This window comes from Alosa alosa, chromosome 1, assembly GCF_017589495.1.
Source record: "Alosa alosa isolate M-15738 ecotype Scorff River chromosome 1, AALO_Geno_1.1, whole genome shotgun sequence".
Classification (NCBI taxonomy): Eukaryota; Metazoa; Chordata; class Actinopteri; order Clupeiformes; family Clupeidae; genus Alosa; species Alosa alosa.
The window spans coordinates 16,843,975-16,864,773 of record NC_063189.1 but is presented as its reverse complement, the minus strand read 5'-3'; the positions used below and the strand labels follow the sequence as shown (position 1 = coordinate 16,864,773).

Genomic DNA, 20,799 nt, shown 5'->3' with positions numbered 1-20,799 from the left:
TCATGTTACAGAGTTCACCAAAGTCCACGAAAAACAGGATGCACCTCAACACATTTTAATTTTATGACAGAGTTTGGTGTGGATAACCTTTACTGGCCTGCACAGAGTCCTGGCCTCAACCCTATAGAACACCTTTGGGATGAATTAGAGCGAAGACCCAGTCCTTCTTGTCCAACATCAGTGTGTGACCTCACAATTGCGCTCTGAAGAATTGTAAAAAAAATCCCATAAACACACTCCTAAACCTTACGGAAAGCCTTTCCAGAAGAGTTGAAGCTGCTATAGCTGCAAAGGGTGGACCGATGTCATATTAATCCCTGAATTAAGAATAGGATGTCACTTAAGTTCATATGCGAGTCAAGGTAGGTGACCCAATACTTTTGGCAATATAGTGTATGTATCCTTACTGAAATTAAATCTTAAAATAAAATACATAACTAAGTGACAGTGACATTAAAGCCTATATGTTGTTATCATGTTGTTGTGCTTTTTGTTTTATTGATGCCACACACCATAGTACCAAGTAGATAACTATCCAAAACACCTAATCCTGTGCGTAGGGGTTAAAGTATTGATTGTGCTGGAGGCAGAAACACAATAAATGTACTACAGATGTTCATAAGTTCTGTCACATTGTGAAAATAAACTTCCTTTTTACAACAGTACTGCTGCCTTTACGTATATCCATCCATAGGAAACTTATAACGTCTAAGAACTTTCACCTTATAGGTGAAGATCAAATTCTTTCCAGGAGGAAGTACACAGACACATAATGCAAGTAGGCGTTGAGTGCCCAACTTTGTTACACCTTCAAGTGGGCAGGTCAATGCTAATCGAGAAAGTAATGAATTTAACATTTAACCCAGAAGGGAAATATGTTTACTCTATACAATCCCTTAGATTTCAAGAATGGTTTTCTCCTTAATGGTAATCCTGACCATACTCTGAAAATCACCAGTCAATTTGTTAATTCTGCCTTGTACACATCCCAATAAGCCACAATAAACAGTTATGAGAAATAAATAAACAATAGAAAAAAGGTGTGGTTACCAAGATTGTTACTCTCTTCAGAGTAAAATGACTTCTACTGAAGTATTTTACTAGTATAGTATATTCAAATTAACTCTTAGACTGTTGATGGAACTTAACACTCCAAATTTGACACTAGTGTATAGCCAGTCACTATAGAACATTAGATAACAAACATAGGAGATAACACAATCCCATCAGATCTTAGTACAAGCGAGAGAGGACACTTCTGAGTTAGAATATGTTGCAGCATGTCTGGTGGAGAGGCAGCCATATGCTACACAGTAAAAACAACAACAACAACAAAACATATTGAATCAATTCAATGAACACGGCCATTGCAAAATAAATCTTTGTCATCTGTAACTTTGCCAATGGTGTGAATTCTCCGATACCATGCAGAAACTTTTGTAACCTCAAATCAGGAGCCTGCTATCATAAAGCAGCTACTGTTTTATTTGTGATCCAGCTCATAGATATTTTGACCCAGTTTCACATTAACACAGACATGCAGGGTGAATTCCAACTGTATGAAAACAAAATGCCACGCTAAATATCACAATTATCTAATGCTCACAAATGTCTAATGCTATCTGTCCATGGCAGGAGCCAGCCATTGTCCAAATTCTTTTTGAGTGCAGAATGTGAAGGAATACTAGCACATTACTGGTTCAGCACATACCACATACTTTCTGTATGGATACAGCATCGTGTTTATCAGTGATGCAACAAAAAACAACATTCTGATGATTTATTCATCTATGTAATGCAAGGAGGTTAGGTCAAGCATGTGGTGAGCAAAGCAATTTGGTCCAAACAGTGACCAAAATGATTACAAACTGTAAGTTCAATGTGCATTCTCTTCTCATACATGTATTAAATGCATATTACGTGTTTTATCAGAACTGATGAATCCAATGTTTTTCATGCGGAGGTTTATTCTACCTGGCTGATATCTGATGTAAATAGCACTCATTCAGTGAGAGCCTATTGTGGATGTGTGTTTTAAAATCACACCCTTTGTGCACATCACGTCTAATTCAGCTTTCAGCTGCTTTTGTGCCCATTTTCACACCTAAAATAGAATTTTCCTCAAGAATATTTAATAATTAATTATTCTTTAAGAAAACCCAGGTGGTTTCGGGGTGGACAAGTTTACTTTGTGAGGAAAGCACAGTTCAATAAGCTGATAAAACTACGAAAATGGGGTATGGTAGTCAAGGACGCACCTTTTTCCATGAAAACAATACTGGCACACTGGCCCTTAAATGACCTCAGAGATGCCCATAGACGTTCCCCAGGCAGGAAGTCTATGGAGAAAAACAAGATTGGCAACTATTATACAAAAATCACATTCTGTGAGACTTTGAAATTCTTATGATAAGATAGAGTGATAAACCGGATCAAAAGAATCAGAGGCAAACAAAGGTGTGGGTGTATTTATTCACAATGATTTATATAAATATTCTTCAGGGAAGGTCACACTTTATTCAGCCATTCATTTCTGTGGACTGGAGTTCTGAAGAAGGTAAAGAGATTTATGTTTTTGAAATAGTCTGGAATAATTTTGTTGCAATGTAACGATTTATTCTTATTTTTTATCACTAATGTCACTAATGTAACTTCTTGTTTTAGGGAATGTTGAAATATAATTATTCTATATTGTGGCTAATTTCTGGGATTTTTCTTGATACAAATATGATTGCAAATAAAATTATGATTCACTTTTAATATCATAACTACGTTCAGTTTTGCAAATACAATCTGTAATACTGTCTCTTGATAATTATTTATGAAATTTTACAGTCTGGGTTTGTGCAGCTGTGTGTACTCTTATAAAGCTTATCTGTTTGCTATGTACACTTCGCGAGTTTTAAAGCTACCTTTAAATGTCCTACACCTCTTTAGACAAATAGAAAATGGCATACTCCTTTATGTACATGTCACGATGATTTCATCTATATTAGTCTGTCATTATGTAAGACTTCCTACATAAGACATCATGCCTTCCCTGTTTTCTTGAAGGGTTATCATGGAATGGAAGAGTTCCCTTGGCTGCCTGCTGGTCTGGCTCTCTTTCGCCTCCAGTGCTGACATTCCCACCGTCAGCAGCATATCTGAGCTGAAGGCCCTGGACTATGGCAAATGCTTCCCCCAGCACGGCCTGATGTTGCTCCACTGGCTCTCCTCCATTGTCACTATTGACCACAACGACGTGGTCCAGTTCAAACCCAAGGTCTTTGACCCCGTCTCCAGCTACCCCTTCACCCCATACGCAAACGACAACCATTTTCTGCCTGACCTGACCCCTACCACGGCATATTACACGGTGGGCAACCTACTTAAGGGATCCGCCGGACGCTTTCCACCGTACGTCACCCAGGACTTCTACAATGCCTACAACTACCCCACGAGGAACCGAGACAGGATCGTGATTAGGGTCGATTCCTGGTACAATCCCGGTAGGATCGATCGGGTCTATGTAGCACTGGAGAGCAGCGACCAACGTTACCTGACTTACAGCCCTTACTCTCCGGCGCTCATCTCTGCCCGTCTCCTCCGCCAGATTGCGTCACTTCGGAACCCATTTGGCATGAGGAATTCATCTGTGGCAGAGCTCTATCCCACCTTCAACCAGAGTATAGCCATTGCTGACAGCATGTTCTCTGAACCAGGCTTGGCAAGTTTTCTCACCATGGCTGGGTATGACGTGAACGGCAGACACGGCGTCTCGGTTCAAATGTGGTCCTGTTCAAACTCGCCGGCGCTGTGCAAAACGCGCTCGGTTTCCATGGCGCTGAAAACGGCGAAAGATGGGAATGCGCGGGTCAGCTGGAGTGGTCTACCCAACAGCATACAAAAAATGCACACCAACGTGGCCCTCTACAAAAACGTTGAGAGCAACAACCCCATTTTTGAGGTCAAGGTGAACGGCAGACTCACAGGCACGGCGGACACCACCATCAAACTCGACCCCGGCCTCCAGCTGCGACTCCTGCGGGAAGAGGTCGGCAACACGGTGATCTGGAAAGGCCCCGAGCTGGACGACGCCAAAGGCAAGATTCCTGTCCGAATAGGCGCCATGGATGTCAGCCTCCAGCTCTTCACTAGTGCTGGTTATGCCAGTGCAAGGCTCTACATCCGCAAATCAGTTGAAAACTGGAAGGACAGCCTGTACAACTCTTGGGTGGCCTTCTATGCCAGACCGTCGGACAGCAACAATGACTACCTGGGCGGCCAGTGGCAGTGGGCTATCTACTTTGAGAAGAAGCCGTCTGATGAGTTTGAAAACTGTGACATTTACGAGTATGTGTCTGGGACAGCCATCTCCCCTGACGTGCAGATTCGCTTTTTTGAAAATAATGATGGCGACGATGGATTCCGCACGGAATCATGGGGGTCTTAGTAGGCGACTTGTGAGTCTCAACATCTACAGAACTAACATGACAAGTACTCTATGTACATTACTGCAAAAATTCATAATCACAATTACATGTAAATTCTGTAATCTGTCATAACTATTTTCATCATATTGTGTACCTACTCTACTGGTGTTTCTTTTTAACCATGCACGATAGTTTGCTGTTTAAGTGAAAAGTAAATGAATTCTTATAGACATTTAATCATTGCTGTAATGGTAATTGTGCTTAATTTGTCATAAAAAAATATTCCCTAGTGAAATAAATTATGCCTGCAACAATGATTTCTCATATCTACCTAACAACTTTCCATTAAAATGCAAAACCAACACATTTAGCTTTTTAATATTCATAGCACTAATGCCATTTCATGTTTATCATCCTCTCAGGAATTAAAGTTCTTTAAATGAAGGGGAAAATATATAATTTGTGTATTTCAATAACATCTTTTATGGTCCATTTGTAGTTTCCACTGTGCCTCATCAACTCCTGATTACTTTGAAGAAGTGTGCCTAAAATTGTTTTACCTAATGTTTAACTTTCAAGCTATTGTTGTTATAAACCTAATTTCCTGGACAAACAGGACTAGCTCTAGGCTAGAATTAACATTCAGTAAGAGATCTCATTGTTCTAGATTTCTACATTTTAGGAGTCCTTGCCGTTTCCCGTACAGACTGAGACAATTGAGACAGATATTCCACAGATGTTGATTGATGCAGTACTCGTGTGGCTAGTAATCTGTTTTTGATTTGATTCAGAATGCAATTTGATTACTGTATTTTCTCTTGGGCAGTATGCTACCCATTTTTAGATCCATTAAAATGCCACAATGGAAATGTCCTTTGAAATGTAGAAATCTTTACAATCGAAAGTACTATTGGTTTGAATCAGGTGTTATTGATCTTAACGAAACTCCACACATCAACAATGTCAAATATTGTCTAACAATTTATGTCTTAAAATTAAATCTAAATAGTCCAGTCAATGTAGTCACTTCCAAAATCCTTTCCCCTTCAAACTATGGACATTTCACAGTTGGAGCCTTTGTATATTGATTGACTGCAATAGAAATGTCTAAAATCATTTTGCATTTTCCCAGCTTTGTGTAAAAACCAAGGCCTCCTCACTACTGTTGCAAAAGTCAATTCAACTGAATTTGGTGCCCCACTCTGGTGAACAACTGTATTTAGATGGGTGTTAAATGAGATCATATAATGTCAGGACTGACACATTATATATATATACCATATGTTTATGTTCATGAATACACATTGAAGTTTATATCTAAAGACAGCATTAAGATGATGCGTACAAACAGATATGAAACAGATATTCATTAGGACACCAGTTTATTATTTTTTGAATAATTTATTGCCAGTATGAAAGCATGAGCTAGTGGCAGTATTCAATAAAAACCTTAACAAGACAATAGAGTCGCTCACACACACACGCACAGACACCTGAAAAACAGACACGTGTCCATAAATCTCCTCCAACTATAAATATATTGGGTCCCATTTTTGTGGTGGAAAAAATAAAAGGTTTCAAAGGCGCAATTTACAAACAAAACAAATAAACAGTTAATTAAAAAAAAGAACACAAGAATATGCAGTCGCTCATCGCTGACCCCTTTTTTTGTTTTCTTTTGAAATGAACAGAAAAAATGATGAACTGATACACCTCTATCTCAATCTTTAAACAACTTTTTTTTTGTGAAATGTAGATACAGTAAGGCTGATAATGACACATTTAGAGCTTGTCTTTTATTTTTTTTGGAAATAAAAAGCATAAAATATCTACAAAACCTAGTAAAACCTTGAAATCAAAACTGTACATTTAAATTTACATTAGAAATGAACGAGGATTCATATAAAAAATGTGTTTGCATGGTTTGTCCCTATACAAATACAGATATCACCTTCTGAAATGTATCTCATTATTGTCATGGTGGCATGTACCTTTATTATTAATCTTCTTGGGTTGTTCACCTCAGCATGGCTCCTCGTCTGTGTGATATCTGTTACTTAAAGCGAATGGCACAGCCAACTCAAATGTGCTTTCCCATACAGCAGGCAGAGGAGGCTTCACAAGAGACAGCACAGCTTTCAGAGTTCATGGCAACTGTCTCTCCTTGCTACCGGAAAGAGTTCCTCCCCGCGCCAAAAGAGTCTCTACAACCACCACAGTTGTTGCGATTGGGTGTGTGTATGCATACTTGTGTGTGTGTGTACACTGTGATGGTGAGTAGAGAGTGTGCTCATTAGAGGTGGCTTGATCACTGTATTTATTCATTACTTGATTTTTTATTATTATTATTTTTCTTCTCAGGTTAAGGGTTCAGGCACTTCTTTTTTTGTTGACATGGATGTGTGTTTGTATGTTTTGTTGTTGTTGTCATGGTGCTTGGGATCCAGTGTCAGACTTCAGTGTGCTGCTGGGAGTCCAGCGAGGGCAGCGTGAGGCGGTCGAACGCGGTGTCGTCTCCGCTCTCGTAGTCGCTCAGCATGGCCTCGGACTCCTCGCAGCACGCCGACATGTCCGAGCAGGACGCCGTGGACGTGTAGAGCGACAGCGACATGTTGTCCAGCGCCGGCGGCTCGTAGCCCATGGAGTAGCCGCCCCTGTAGCCGCCGCAGTCGCCCCGGCCGCCGCTCCCGCCCGTCCCCGTGCCTGCCACGGTGGTGTTGTTGGTGGCGGCGTTGGAGGCGTTGGAGGTCAGCGTGTTGCCGGAGGGCCCGTCGGGCGAGTCGGGGTGGTCCGAGGGGTAGTGGTGAGAGGGCAGGTACTGGCTGAGGCTGTAGAGCTGGGGCAGCGGCGGCCGCTGGCGCACGCGCGGGGACGAGCGCGGGCTGTGCGCGACGCCCGGTGCTTGGAGCGTGTCGTAGGGCTCGCCATAGTCGGCCGCCGGCAGCGGGGGCGGCGGGGGCAGGTCGTCGTGGGCGGGGAAGTCGTCCGGCGGGGGAGGGAAGTCGCTCTCGATGTCGTAGCCGCCGGGGTAGTAGTCGGTGTCCATGGCGGAGGGGTCGCTGTAGAGGCCGGCCCCTGTGGTCGCTAATGGGGACTCCACCACCTCGTACTGCGGGAACTCCTGGATCCCGGGGAGCTGGACGCTCGGCATCCAATCAGACGTGTCCCAGTGGTAGCCTAGGTAACACAATGGAGAGAGTACTTTATAACCTTTGGATTTAGAACCTTTATTCAGTATATTTAATATGAGTTAGATATGGTTAACCACTGTCACAACACACACAACATAGCACTCTTTCACATCGGCAAATGTTAGGAGGGAAATCAGTAAACACCCAATACATGCACTGGTAAAAGCACACCACCACAATTTAAATACACAATACACAACACAATCTGGCCAAACAGTTTGATTTGACTTGCAATTTACTGCAATTAGTCATAAAACATATACCATCACAGTATGTAAAACTGGCAACATAAACTTCACTACAAAGATTGAATTTTCTCAGTATGAGTATGTGTTTCTGTGTGCGTCTGCGTGTGCATGTGTGTGTGTGTGTGTGTGTGTGTGTGTGTGTGTGTACATTGTGTGTGTGTGTTTGAGTATGTGTGTTACATAGAGGAGGCCATCAACTTCAGGTATCAATTTGATCAGTCAGCACTTATAACTGACAAAGCAAATTAAAGTGAACAGCACTCTAAAATAGACAAAAATCAGCATGCAGTGAGTCAATCTTACATTTCCTGAACAGTATATTTTGCATCTAAGCGTTGGATGAATATTCACATTGACATGTGAATATTCTCAATATTTAGACAATAGGTCTGTCACAGCATTTTCTTCATGCAAGACATGTTTAAGTTGCTTGTTTAATAACGTGAGTGGGGAGGACACAGGGCTTCAGGCAAACACTTGATAAAAATCACCTCTTGGGGTCTTGAGCTCATGAACTGAGAATGAGTCTTCAAGGAAAAGGTAAAGGGAAGAGAGAAAGACATGTCAAAGTCCAGAAACACTACAGTACAGCAGAGAGGCAGAGCAAACAACCACAGCACACAGGAAGACCTGCAACTTAACCAGCAGAGATCAGAACAGACACCAGATATGCCATTTGTTGCAATAGGGTGAAGGCTATTTGGTGGATTTGGGTGGAGCAGTCAAATAAACAGGAATAAATGCTAATGGTGGAGTAAATGACCTGACTGAATTCAACCAAGACGAAATTTCCATCAGAGGTCGAATGCTCTGTTAGCTCTTCAATCGAGTTAGACCAAATTGCCATCGAGGAGCTCAAGTTAGCCACCAAATTCAACTTACTGCTCGAGCGAGCGTCTACCGAGCTGTACTGCTGGGTAAGGGAATGGCATTTCTGATTGGTCTGCCTGGAGGCCCAGCACTGGAGGACAAAAGGAGAGCTACAGACACGCAAGGCTGACAGACACGGATGACTACGGGTTGGAGGTAATGAAAAAGAGTACCTTCTCGCCCCACCGAGTCAACGGCAGAGTTGACAAGGTGGATTACAGTCACTATGGAGGCTTGTGAGAGGTGAGGGGGCAGTAGAGGGGTGGATGGGGGGTGGGGGGGTGGTGGGGTGGGGGAGGGTAGATAAGAGAGATCTAGCGTTAGTGCAAATGTCTCAGGGAGGGGAAAATGACACAAAACCAGACTAAAACCAGGAAGGCCAGCAGAGAAACATCACCATACAAGAGACATTTCCCAACAGCACGTTTTTTTTTCCCCAGCAGATTTTGTTGTGGACGCTCAGGGGAGAATGGAGGGTTCTGTACTGACTGACTGAAGCACAAGACCACCTACTTCAACACGTCTGAGCACTCATGAGAGGTCACAACACAAGACTGTGGAGAGGAGTACAGTGAGGGGGCCTTTGTGCCAAGATAACAAAACAAGTACAAACAACAGTGCCAGGATGCCAAGGGTGCCATTAACAGTATGGGAGGAAGGATCAGTGACATTCTCAAGGATAGAAAAAAAAGCGTTTCCAGCCTTAGTGCAGAGGGCCGAACAGGGCATTTGAATATGGGAGCAGTAGGTTTCACAAATCACAAAAATTTGGAAGGTACATTTGAGGCAGGGATAGGACGGGTGGGATTTGGGTTTTTTCAGGATTAGTACAGATGAAGGTCAGGGTAGTCTGATGGAGAGGACATTCCTCACATTCACTGTCACATCCACCAACAAAATGGACTCATGACTGCAGACAATATTCAGGGGGTGGTGAAGCAAGTATGGGAGACCATCATTTGTACTTTATACCCTGGCTTAATGTTCCGCGCCGTTTTCCTCAGCCATCCATTGCGCCCTTAATAATCGCCAAGAAACGTGCAAAATGAAAAAGACAGGGAAAAAAAGAGAAATCATTTTGCCGATATTGCCAATATTAAAATCTCTCTCCCGCGAGCCGGGATGTTCTTTAGTCTGTATTTGTTCAGATGTCTGTAATTCAAAGCAAAGCTTGGCGAGCTTTTCATATAGGGCAGTGGAGATTTAACCTCTGCAGGATGGGAACGCTGAAGCTCTTTAGGCCAGGAGAATCTCACAAGGTGCTTTTTTGATCACTTCCTTCTACACTGATGTGACTGAAAACTTACAAAGCTGGCCCCTAGTTAAAACCCTACTCTGGGTCTGTGGACAGATTTGATCCATATGGGGACTGAAGTCCCAGCAGCAGCAGCAGCAGCAGCATGAGAGAAAGAGAACAACACATAACCCAGAGCCACACCAACGAGCCAATCCATCCAGTCCAGTCACACGCAAAAAGAGAACGGGTTAGTAATGCACACAGGTCACCAAGGACAACATCCCATCACATATTAGTACTCTTCTTAAACAAAACACTACTACCTGATAGAAACATACTGTTAAATGCACTGTATGCTGCAGCCTGATGGAGGTAGTTTATAGTCAGTGCTAACAATAGCCTCTAGATAATAACACTTCACATAACATCTAATGAACCTAATATTCATAACCTAAGTAAACTTGCAGCGCTGATGAGTGCTATCAGAAAAGCTTAGGTTAGAGAAACACCCTGTGGCTGACACATACCATTGTCATCACAGGATTCTGACTGGAAGGAGCTGAGGGACTGGACCTCTGACATGCTCCCCCTTGTGTTGTAAGGATGACCAGCACTGTCCTCCACTGGTTTCTTTGTCAAGCAGGAGTCCAGATCTACCACTTTAGCTGTGTAAAAAAAACACATTTGAGTGAATGTCTAGGTGGACCTCAATCACTGTCACAGTCCGTTATAAATTTTGAAGAAGAAGACAAAACAAATGGGAAAAGCGGTATAGGGAAGTTCCTATTTCAGGGGTCATTTTACCATCATAGTCGTAGTCCCAGCTGGGCTTCTGAATGGAGTCACTGTCTGAGACCGAGTTGGAGGGTGGGGGTGGGGGCAGGTTGGGTGCTACACTGCACACAGCCACGGTCTTGCGATGCCCGTGGACTGAGTCTGGGTTGAACGTGCTGAACTCGGGGTGCTCTGGGATGGCCGAGCCCTCGAAGGAGTTGCGGTCCAAGTTGTTGCGTGAGTCGCTGGGGATGCTTGGAGTGTATGAGATGGGGCGCACGGGTACCTGAGGGGGAACGTCCGAGTAGATGTTCTTGTTCAGCTTCGAGTCAAAGTACGGGCGGAAAGTGTGCGGCGCCGAGTTCCCCGGGCGCTTGTTGTCCTCGCCGTTTCCCGACTTTGACTTGCGGCGGCACACGCGCTTCCTCACCACCACGAACAGCAGCACCAGGATGAAGATGCTTGCCACAAACACTACGATGCCCACCACCTCCTCCAAGCCAATGTTCCACGAGGTGGAAACAAACTCGTTGCGAACCTCCATGAGCTCCTCGCACAGACGCCCACCGAAGCCGCGAGAGCAGTTGCAGTTGTACGAGCCGTAGGTGTTTTGGCACTGCCCGCCGTTGGCACATGGGTTCTTCACACATTCGTCCACATCGCTCAGGCACCTGGGAAGGAAAGAAGGGGAAACACCTCAGATAGTAAATACTAAACAAAGGAGGGTTCTCCGCGCTTCTGTCGTTTGACGACAATCCGGTGCAACCAGGCCAGGACAGATATTTTGGAGAGAGACGCTGGTGCAGCTCAGATGTCTTCTTAATTTTCAATTTATTTAGTAAAAGGTGGAGAACATAACACTAACGTTTCGATATAAGTCTTCGATATAATCCTTCAGTCCCTCTAGTAAATACTAAACAGTCGTGTGTAGTAATGAACTGGTTTTGTTATGTTATGTGTCTCCATAGGAAAGGAAAATGGACAACAAGGCATGCAACTTGCAATTGTTACACTTTAACATAGTTTCAATGTTGTCTCCAGCAAATGTATCATTTCTAATTGCTGTTTTCTAAACTGGCGCTACAGGACAGGTCCCCTGAAGCAACTCTTACCTGTCACCTTGGAAACCAGGTTCGCACTCACAGACGGGTCCGTCAAGGCTGTCGATACATTTGCCACTGTTTTTGCACGGGTTATCTTTGCAGTATGGACCCATCTGACACCTGAGGGAACAAGAGAACACTCAAGACCTTCCAACAATCTCTCAACACGATGAATAACACTGGTGGCTCGACATAGACTTGCATCGGCACTTTCCGAATCCAATTTTCATTTAATCGGCATTAATGGCATATTTGCATTTGGATCTGGGGGTTTATTGATTCACATGGCCTCATTTCCTCCGTCAGTCAATACGGTCCAAGGCTTTGACCACAGATGTATAAACCTACTTTAATCCTGGGCAGTGTTTACGGAGTGTTATATTTGTTTAGACACACAGTATTGATATGGAAGGCAAACGCTGTATATTAAATTCAGAATCAGTACACCTCATGACTCATTTGAAAGGAGAGAATGGTACAGTAATGGTTTCAACATACCGTTGGCCAGAGTACTGTCCACGGCACTGGCAGTAGTAGTCGTCTCCTCGCGGGATACAGGTTCCCCCATACAGGCAGGGGTTGGAGGCACAGGGGCTAATGCCAATCTCACAGTGGGTACCCATGAAGGCTGCAGTGCACTTGCAGAAGAAGCCTGCGGAGAGGGAGGCAGACATTAGCGTCAGTCGCTGCCGGGAAAATGTCAGCGCTTTATTAAAACAAACACGCTGGAAGCTTAACGCAACGCTAATGCAGGAGGAGGCCTGTCTTTGCTTTAGATGGAACACTGAGATATATGCTGGATTATTGGACTTCCATATTAAAACAAATTGTACTGCACTGTATTGTTTGCCCAGCATGCAGCACTCAATGCTTCATATGGCTAAACCAAGGCACATTCTGTATTAACACTGAATCTACAAAAGCTATGAGCTTTAATGTAGAATGTCTACACTATTTCATTAAGCCCTAAACGATGCACATCTAATGCACTTTATGAGGGGTGTGGATACAGTCATGAATTAAGCACTGGCAGCGGAAAGTAAAGACTACATCTGAAGTTCTCCCAATAATTTTGTTTTATAGGGTGGTGCTCTGTTGGTAGGGGTTTGAAGTTCTGACACACCCATAAATGCCTTCCCTGCTGTCTACAGACTTACTACTACAGTAGTACAGACACTTCTACCACATCGTTGTCACAGGGATAATTCCTTACATAGAAATAAAGGTGGTTACACAAACACATATGTTTTTACACTACACAAATGTTTTAAATGTTACACAAACACAAATGTTTTCACACTACACAAATGTTTAAATGGAGCACATCTGCCTTCAGTCAGTTCATCAGCCATTGACCGCACGTACCTCCGTTGGGCAGAGAGGAGCAGGTTCCTCCGTTGGTGCATGGGTTACTGGAGCATCCGTCTGCCAGCGCTGCCAGGCTGCACCCAGGCACGGCGTCCACCAGCTCTTCCAGCACTGCGTGGGGTGCCCGGCCGTTGGCACGCAGCGGCAGCGCCTGACCGTTGAGCTCCAGTGCCTCCATGCAGCCGCGGAGCCCGTTGACCGCGGGCAGGCTCCGGCCGTGCCGCGCGCCCAGCTGTCGGATATGACCGCCAAAGTAGACGCTGGTGTCTAGGTTGAGGGTGCGGAGGGTGCCCGGGGCGGTTCCGGAGGCGGCGTGCACGCGGTCCAGAACCAGCTTGGCGTAGTTGCCGTCCACCTCCAGAGTGACGCTGTGCCACTCGCCGTCGTTCACCTGCGTGCTGTGCACGGAGACCAGGCCCGCCCCACTGCCACAGTCAAACTTATACTGCAGTCGGCCATTCACAATCTGGGGCAGAAAAGGGTGAGGGACGTTCAGCACCAGCTCAAAATCCTCCAATGCTATACAGTATCATAACCAACGTGTTTATTTTCCCATCATGCAATATCCAACAGTGTATATTTAAAACATTTAACACATGTAAGAGTGAATCCTCATCATTTAATCGGTTTTCATTTTCATGTAATTCTGCCAGGCTAAACCTGAAATAGTGCATTATACTATTTGCATGAACACATTGTGGTGATCTAACATTGTTCAGGTAACAAGGAGGGAAGTGTCATTTTATAATTGATTTCTTCATCATGTTAAATGAAGCTAGTCTGACTCCTATTCACAGCATCATTAGTTTTTAGTTAGTGTGAAGCAGACCTTTATAATTGACTGCCGATTGGCCTTGTTAGCTGCTGTTAAGTTCAGAACCACCCTCTTACAACAGTTGGAATGAGGTGCAGGGAGAACGCAGAAAACTGCTGCAACCTTTCTTACTCTAATAATGCTTTGATTCATTCGACAACGCTTCAGTACATTTAAGTTCTCAACATGTAAAAATAGTGCAAGCAACCTATCTCCTAGTATCCATAATCTATACCATTACATATGACCATACGAAAGCCATAGGAGGAATGAGTGGCTGGAAGGTGATTCATGACCGACTCCTTTTGTGAAGCTCTTACAATGAAAATCTCACTTCCTCTCTCTGACAGAAACACACTTAGAGAGCAATAACTATCAGTTCAGATTCCACCGCGGAATCCCAAATCAGCTGCTGGCGGCTAATCCACTGGAGACCAAAGGAGCCGTTCTGCATCGGCCTGCTGGCTGGCTGTGTTATTTCTGCCAGCGTGTGTTCCCATGGCCAACCACTGCAGCCCAGTGGGAACGAGTGGAGACAGGGAGATTAACAGGATAATCTAATGTAATGTACCAGACAGGGTGATCTCTCACCCTCTTCCTCCATCCCCCCCCTCTCTCTCTATCTCTCCCTCTCCCTCTCTATCACCCTCTCTGCACCACTCGTGCTCTCACCATCTCTCTCTCTGTCTCTCTCAGGCCACCCCTACTGCAGTCTGACGTTGCCGGTGAGGAATGTGTGAGAAAGCCTTTTCCATTTCCCTCCCAGCCTAAAATAACTCAACCGAAATGTTCTATTTTTTTCCCCCATTTCTTTATTTCTTTCTCCCTACAACTACTCTCTCGCCAGTCATTTTAGCGGAGTGATATCTTCCAGGTGCCCTTCACGGGAAAAGTCTCTGAACTAGAAAGAACTGAATTATGGGTAAAAACACAGGGAGTCCCAGACACATTCCCTTTATGGTATAAATAAACAGACACATTCAGTGGTCGCCATGACTGGAGATTTAGGACCCCCAAGACATCTGTATGCATCCCATGAGCTGTCAACACCTTCACAACAGTGAAGGCAGGAGCACAGGTTCCTGAAAGGGCGAACACGCGCGCGCGCGCACACACACACACACACACACACACACACACACACACACACACACACACATTCTCCTCCTGCAGTGAACACTCTGCTGGGCTTCTAGGAGCACCGTCCAAATAAGTCAGTCTCAGGAAACTCAAACCTTCCAGGCAGTGTGTGTGTGTGTGTGTGTGTGTGTGTGTGTGTGTGTGTGTGTGTGTGTGTGCATGTAGCTGCTGTTAGCGATAGCTGACCTCCAGGATGCTGTAGTCCGTGCCTTTGGCGTACATGACTGTGGCGTGACTGGAGAAAGTCCTGAGCCTCAGGGAGAGCTTCATTTCCTCCTTGTTCTCGTTCTCCATCATCCGGTAGCGGGCATAGCCGCTGCCACTGAACGTCAGCGATGGGCCCGCTGGGGAAACTAGAGAAGCAGAGGGCGAGAGCGAAGAGGAATAATGAGTCGACTGCTAATTTAGGAGGGGAAATAAAATACAGTAATGTTGACATAATATTATGAGAGCACGACTCTTTGGCTGAGATTATACCATGCCAATGAGATTATACCATGCCAATGAATTATACCATGCCAATGAATCTAATCTGCTTGGACTCAGGCCAGCTCAGGGTGGGAGCAGGGCAGATGGAGTGAGAACCACAGAGTGAGAGGATGAGAAAAGAGACAGGATACAAGAACGTGTGTGTGTGTGTGTGTGTGTGTGTGGGGGTGTGTGTGTGTGAGCGCTGGGAGCGGAAGAGAGAGCAGAGAGGAGAGAGAGAGAGGAGAAGAAAGGAGTAAGGCGAAACATCCTGCAACACTGTGCCAACACAACAACAAAGATGCAAGAGGAGAGAAAGAAAAAACAAAATCACTCTCCCTCTAGCCTAGTTTACACAGTCACAGCTGTGATTTGTGGAGTGGAAAAGGGATGAAGGGAAGAGATGAGCAAAAGAATGGAGGACAGGGAGGGAGCAGAGAGGGAAAAGACCCTTGTGTTCCCTCAACATTTACTGCCATCTGCACACACTTTTGAAATGGCCCTTCTCCACTGATTCACACTTACTGTCATCGTGGCAAGAGCCCTCCTCACACTGGTCGGTCATCACGGGGCATTTGCCTCCTAGGGGTGAAAGGCCAAACAGGGTTCAACATGAAGACAGCGACAAAAGTGACAGAACATAATTACATATCTGTCAAGGTGGTTGTGAGTAGAAGGGGTGGGAGTGTACATGAATGCAAGGGGAAGTAGGCCACAAAGGGAGTCTTTTGGAATATGAAAGATTATAAGCATACAGTATGTGTGTGTTTGTGTGTATGTGTATGTGTGTGTGTGTGTGTGTCTGTGTGTGTGTGTGTGTGTGGAGGTTGTGTTCGTACCTTCACACAGACAGGTGGCCTGGCGCAGGTGTCGCGGTGTGACAAAGCTCAGCCTCGCAGTGCTGTACGTCGCCATGGCGGCCGACTCCAAGGTGACCGTCTCCTGGCAGAACCTCGGTGGGCAGTCGGACGGCAGTCCGGCACAGAGCTTCTTGACGACACGTACGATGCGCACGCCGGTCATCTCCTCTATGACTGCGACCGAGGCGTTGAGCTTCCGGAACACCACCTGTCCAGAGCAAACCATTCCATCATGTGCTTGCCTGGTGTGGGCTCACCTGTTATTAAAGGATTGTGCTGTGAATGGTTTCACATACCTCCTGAGGCTGGTACGGGCTTCCGGAACGTTCCAGGGCCAGCAGGACCTCCAGGTCCCCGGAGGCGTCGGCCGCTGGCTGTAGGCTCACGAGCTGCACCTCACCACGCCGCACGCCGGCCATGTTCCGCAGCGCACGCAGGAAGTTGCGCCAGTAGTCGCCGATGAACTCCTCGGGCGCAATGGCGGCGAAGCGCACGCCGATGGCGTTCTCTAGGGCGCGGCTCTCGGCGGGGCGCACGTGCACGCTGGCCCGGGCCATGGCGCTGAACTGCCCGTCGGTCACTGTGACGTTGAGCGCGTACTGCCCTGCGTCCAGCGCCCCGACCGCGACGAGTTTGCCGTCGGTCGGCGAGATGGCGAAGAGGGCAGAGTCGGGGGTGTGGGCCAGGCTGTAGGTCAGCGTGTCGTACACGTCCTGGTCGGTGGCGTGGACTTTGCCGAGCACCCCGCCGGCATACTCATCACTGGCTACTGTCACAAACACATCCAGGGGCAGGATGGCCGGAGGGTGCACGCTCTCTTCGATCACCCGCAGGCTCACCAGCGCCGAGGAGTGAAGCTGGGGCCGACCACTATCTGACACCTGAGGCAGAAACATGGTCGGTGAGGATGAGAAGGAAAATGTCAAACTCAATTACAAACTTCTGTTGGAGTATTTACATATGCAGCTTTTTGCAGCTCTTACTCATGGGTGACAGAACAAACTGTGAAGTTTTTCCAAGTTACAGAACAGGACCCTACACACACAACATGACTTCATGACTGCAGTGATTTCGTACAGCCAGTAGAGGGAGCTTGTGGTCTAATATTCTCCTCCGTACCAGCGTGTGAGCAAGTTCTTCCCTTAGAGAAAATCCCTTTCCATCGCTCACATGAACACGGCGAGCTCACTATGCATAAGTAAATATTATTGCATTTAAAAAATCTATTTTTTTTTCCACACGCACCGCAGCAGATGGGTCTGATCCACGTGCTGTGTCCAGGGGAAAGCACGGCTGACTAAAGCCTGGAATTCTGGGCCCGGTCTTTAAAAATAAATAACTAAGCGAGCTGAAACGCACCCACAGGATAAAGCTGGTGGAGATTTCAGCGAAAGAGAGAGCAGCTCAGAGTGCTGACTGCTGACTCTTTCCGCCCACCTAAACTCTGTTCTCTCACCGTCTCAGTCTCTCTCTCTCTCTCTTTCCATCCCTCGCTCATTCTCTCTCACCACAGTGGGCTAGTTCAGCTGCAGGTCATTAGCACCAAAAATGGATGGATATCAAAACAGACAGAGAAACAGAGGAGAGAGACGGAGAAGGATAATGAGAGAGAGAGAGAGAGAGAGAGAAAGAAGGAGGGATGGATGGAGAAAGGGAGAGAAGTAAAAAGCGGTGCTTTCATGTTTGACCCGCATCTGCACTCTACAGGAGAGGGCGGCTGGGCTCTGGTGAACAGAATACCAAACAGCACAAAAGCTCCCGCCGCCCAGACATTTACACATCTTTCTCATGGTCCCTCGTTTCTTTTTCTCTCTGCATTCATTACAGCCAGGGTGCTGCTGCACATGGAGGTTTCCCAAGAAGCATAAAAAAGAACCCCTTAAAAACCAAACGCCCACAGGAAGCAGTCCAAGAGCAAGAGGAGAAATGAGACTAGCGAGAGCAGAGGAAGATAAGACAGAGAGGTAACGAGGAGAGCTGACCTACGACCCCACTGGGCCGGTCTGTCTGCCCCGTGCTCTGTGGGAGGCGCTGCAGACTCACCTGGATCTGCAGCAGGTACTGGTCTTTGGCCTGTCGGCTCAGCGGAGCAGCGGCCAGCAGCTCCCCCTGGGGGTTGATCTGGAAGGCGTTGTCCTCGTTGCCGCCAACGATGGAGAAGGTGAAAGGCGGGCCGTTGTGCGTGGCGTCACGGTCGGTCACGGTGAGCTGCAGAACACTGGTGCCCACTGGCCGGTTCTCCTGCAGAACATACAGAACCAGGTCGATCAGAATCTCTCTCAACAGAATACGGGTGTGATGGGTAATTCTGCACAGCAGGCACACTGACCAAGCACCCACAAACTAAGCAGATTAAGACACAGCATTTCACTCCACTGAAACACAGCTGTACTGAGGCCAGGTACAGTATACATTCCCTGTCCGTGCATACTGCTGGAGATGCATGTGCCAAGTTGCCAAAGCATCCGGAACAGATCAAAGAAGGTATTTCCATAGGATACAGTTACACGCTTAACATTCCTGTGACAGCTTCAGACTGGACAGCGGAGACAGTCTGCAAGCGAGCCCTTCATCTTCCTGTTGGTATTGTCTCACAGCACAAAAACCCAGTGGGCTTCAGGGCCGCTTGCTGGAATTGCTGTGAAATTCAATTCTGCTTTCTTTTCACTGCCGGGGACTCCAACAGGGAATGAGATGGTGATTCATGTTCTACCTGCCCCTCTCATGCTTGTTTTTTTCACTCTCCACTCTATCGTCCATCACTCGCTGCTGTTCCCCGCTTTCTGTCTAAACTATGCATCCATTCATTTGTCTTTCCATCCTCTATGTCTCACTTTATTTCAGTCCATCTCTCTTTAAATGCTGCTTCCCCCTTCCATGCACTAGTCTCAATCTCTCTCTTGGCTCACCTTGATGATGAGCGTGTAGTTGGCTTGAGAGAAAAGAGGTGGGTTGTCGTTCACATCCGACACATCCACGTTGACCGTGGCACTGCTGGATCTCGGTGTGTTTCCGCTGTCTGATGCCAGAACTGTCAGAGTGTAGCCAGAGGTCTGTATCACGCACGCACACACGCACACACAGATCAGGATGACAAAATTATAACAACCGTTTCTGTAACCAACATCGAAATGAACAAAAAGAACAAATCAAAACAGCACAATAGGCAGCCCAAACGTTGTGGCTCTGGCCAGAGGCCTGCTGCGTCTGTTGGCTGGAAGGGGGGCCGACATGGCCAGTAGGGGTGGGATGAGCACACCCCTGCAGCTGCCGAGTGCCTCACCTTCTCTCGGTCCAGTGCCCGAGCCACCTTCACCTCTCCTCGCACCGCGTCGATCGTGAAGGGGTTGCCCTGGTTACCGTCGATGATGGAGTAGCGCACCTGGTTGAAGGAGGGGCCGTCGGCGTCGTCTGCCATGACCTGAGAGAGTCAGGGAAAGGGAGACGGAGAGAAAGAGAGAAGGAAAGAGAGAGGGAGGGAGAGAGAAAGAGAGGGATGCATGACGACCCAGCAGGAACACACACACCTGTTTATAATAGATTAGCCAAGGACACAGGTGTTACGGGGGAGAGTGTGACGGCAGAAAGGCTTGAGCAGGGCCACGAGGACTCCGCAGGGAAATCAGAGTGCACAGGAGTGTAACGCCTCCAAGAATTACACCCACTCTCTCATCCTTCCGCAAGCCATTTATATTCACTGAGATCTGACATGTGAAGAACAACATACACAGAGGGAGAGAGACAGAGATGAAGGGAGAGGGCTACCATGGGGAGAGAGAGAGAGAAAGAGAGAGAGACGGGAGACAGGAGAGGGGAGGGGGGGAGGCAGAGTGAGGAGCTGGAGGACAGGGAAATGGGATAGAGGAGAGGAAAGGACAGAGAGAAGCAAGAGGAGCATGCAGGCGAGAGAGAGAGTTGGGTCGTGATGGCCTCTGGTAGCTTGCTATAATGAGCCACACTTGTGTCTAATTAACAGGGCTGGGGGTGTGCCTGCTGTGCTGGGGCAGGGGGTAGGCACCCACACACACACGCACACACACACACACGGCAGAGCAGAGCAGAGCGGGGAGAGGAGACACACTAGAACTACCACAACTACGGCACTGTTGTTATTATTATTATTATTATTATTAGTAGTAGTAGTAGTAGTAGTAGTATTGTTATTTCCAGACTGGTTGATTATATATATATATATATATATATATATATATATATATGACTATATCTGAGATTTAGGTGAGATAAAGAAATAAGGAGTAAAATCACAAGGAGTAAAGTCATGCTTTAGCAAAAAGTGCAAGAGAGGAAGAG

General features: G+C 46.4%; 2 protein-coding genes across 12 annotated transcripts in view; one reads left to right on the top strand and one right to left on the bottom strand.

The window, feature by feature from the left end:
• Positions 1–3,061: 3,061 nt before the first annotated feature.
• Positions 3,062–5,430, top strand: LOC125294726. Its single transcript, XM_048243725.1, has one exon. The coding sequence runs from the start codon at positions 3,062–3,064 to the stop codon at positions 4,433–4,435; it is 1,374 nt and encodes a 457-aa protein (XP_048099682.1). The 3' UTR covers positions 4,436–5,430.
• Positions 5,431–5,780: 350 nt separating this feature from the next.
• fat1a (FAT atypical cadherin 1a) overlaps positions 5,781–20,799 on the bottom strand; it is a 74,621-nt gene continuing 59,602 nt past the window's right edge. For 3 of the 11 annotated variants that reach the window (XM_048263272.1, XM_048263295.1, XM_048263280.1), the window contains 15 exons: positions 19,772–19,909; positions 19,398–19,541; positions 18,532–18,729; positions 16,785–17,369; positions 16,468–16,696; positions 16,154–16,210; positions 15,347–15,513; positions 13,204–13,672; positions 12,337–12,490; positions 11,848–11,958; positions 10,766–11,406; positions 10,489–10,626; positions 8,898–8,957; positions 8,346–8,381; positions 5,781–7,592 (listed from right to left, as the gene is read on the bottom strand). In XM_048263272.1, the coding sequence (XP_048119229.1) occupies positions 6,865–7,592; positions 8,346–8,381; positions 8,898–8,957; positions 10,489–10,626; positions 10,766–11,406; positions 11,848–11,958; positions 12,337–12,490; positions 13,204–13,672; positions 15,347–15,513; positions 16,154–16,210; positions 16,468–16,696; positions 16,785–17,369; positions 18,532–18,729; positions 19,398–19,541; positions 19,772–19,909 (3,855 nt within the window). In that variant the 3' untranslated portion in view covers positions 5,781–6,864. Of the gene's footprint in view, positions 7,593–8,344; positions 8,382–8,897; positions 8,958–9,024; positions 9,743–10,031; positions 10,094–10,488; positions 10,627–10,765; positions 11,407–11,847; positions 11,959–12,336; positions 12,491–13,203; positions 13,673–15,346; positions 15,514–16,153; positions 16,211–16,467; positions 16,697–16,784; positions 17,370–18,531; positions 18,730–19,397; positions 19,542–19,771; positions 19,910–20,799 lie in introns of those variants that run through there. The other 8 variants (XM_048263304.1, XM_048263345.1, XM_048263311.1 and 5 more) reach the window with 7 other exon arrangements.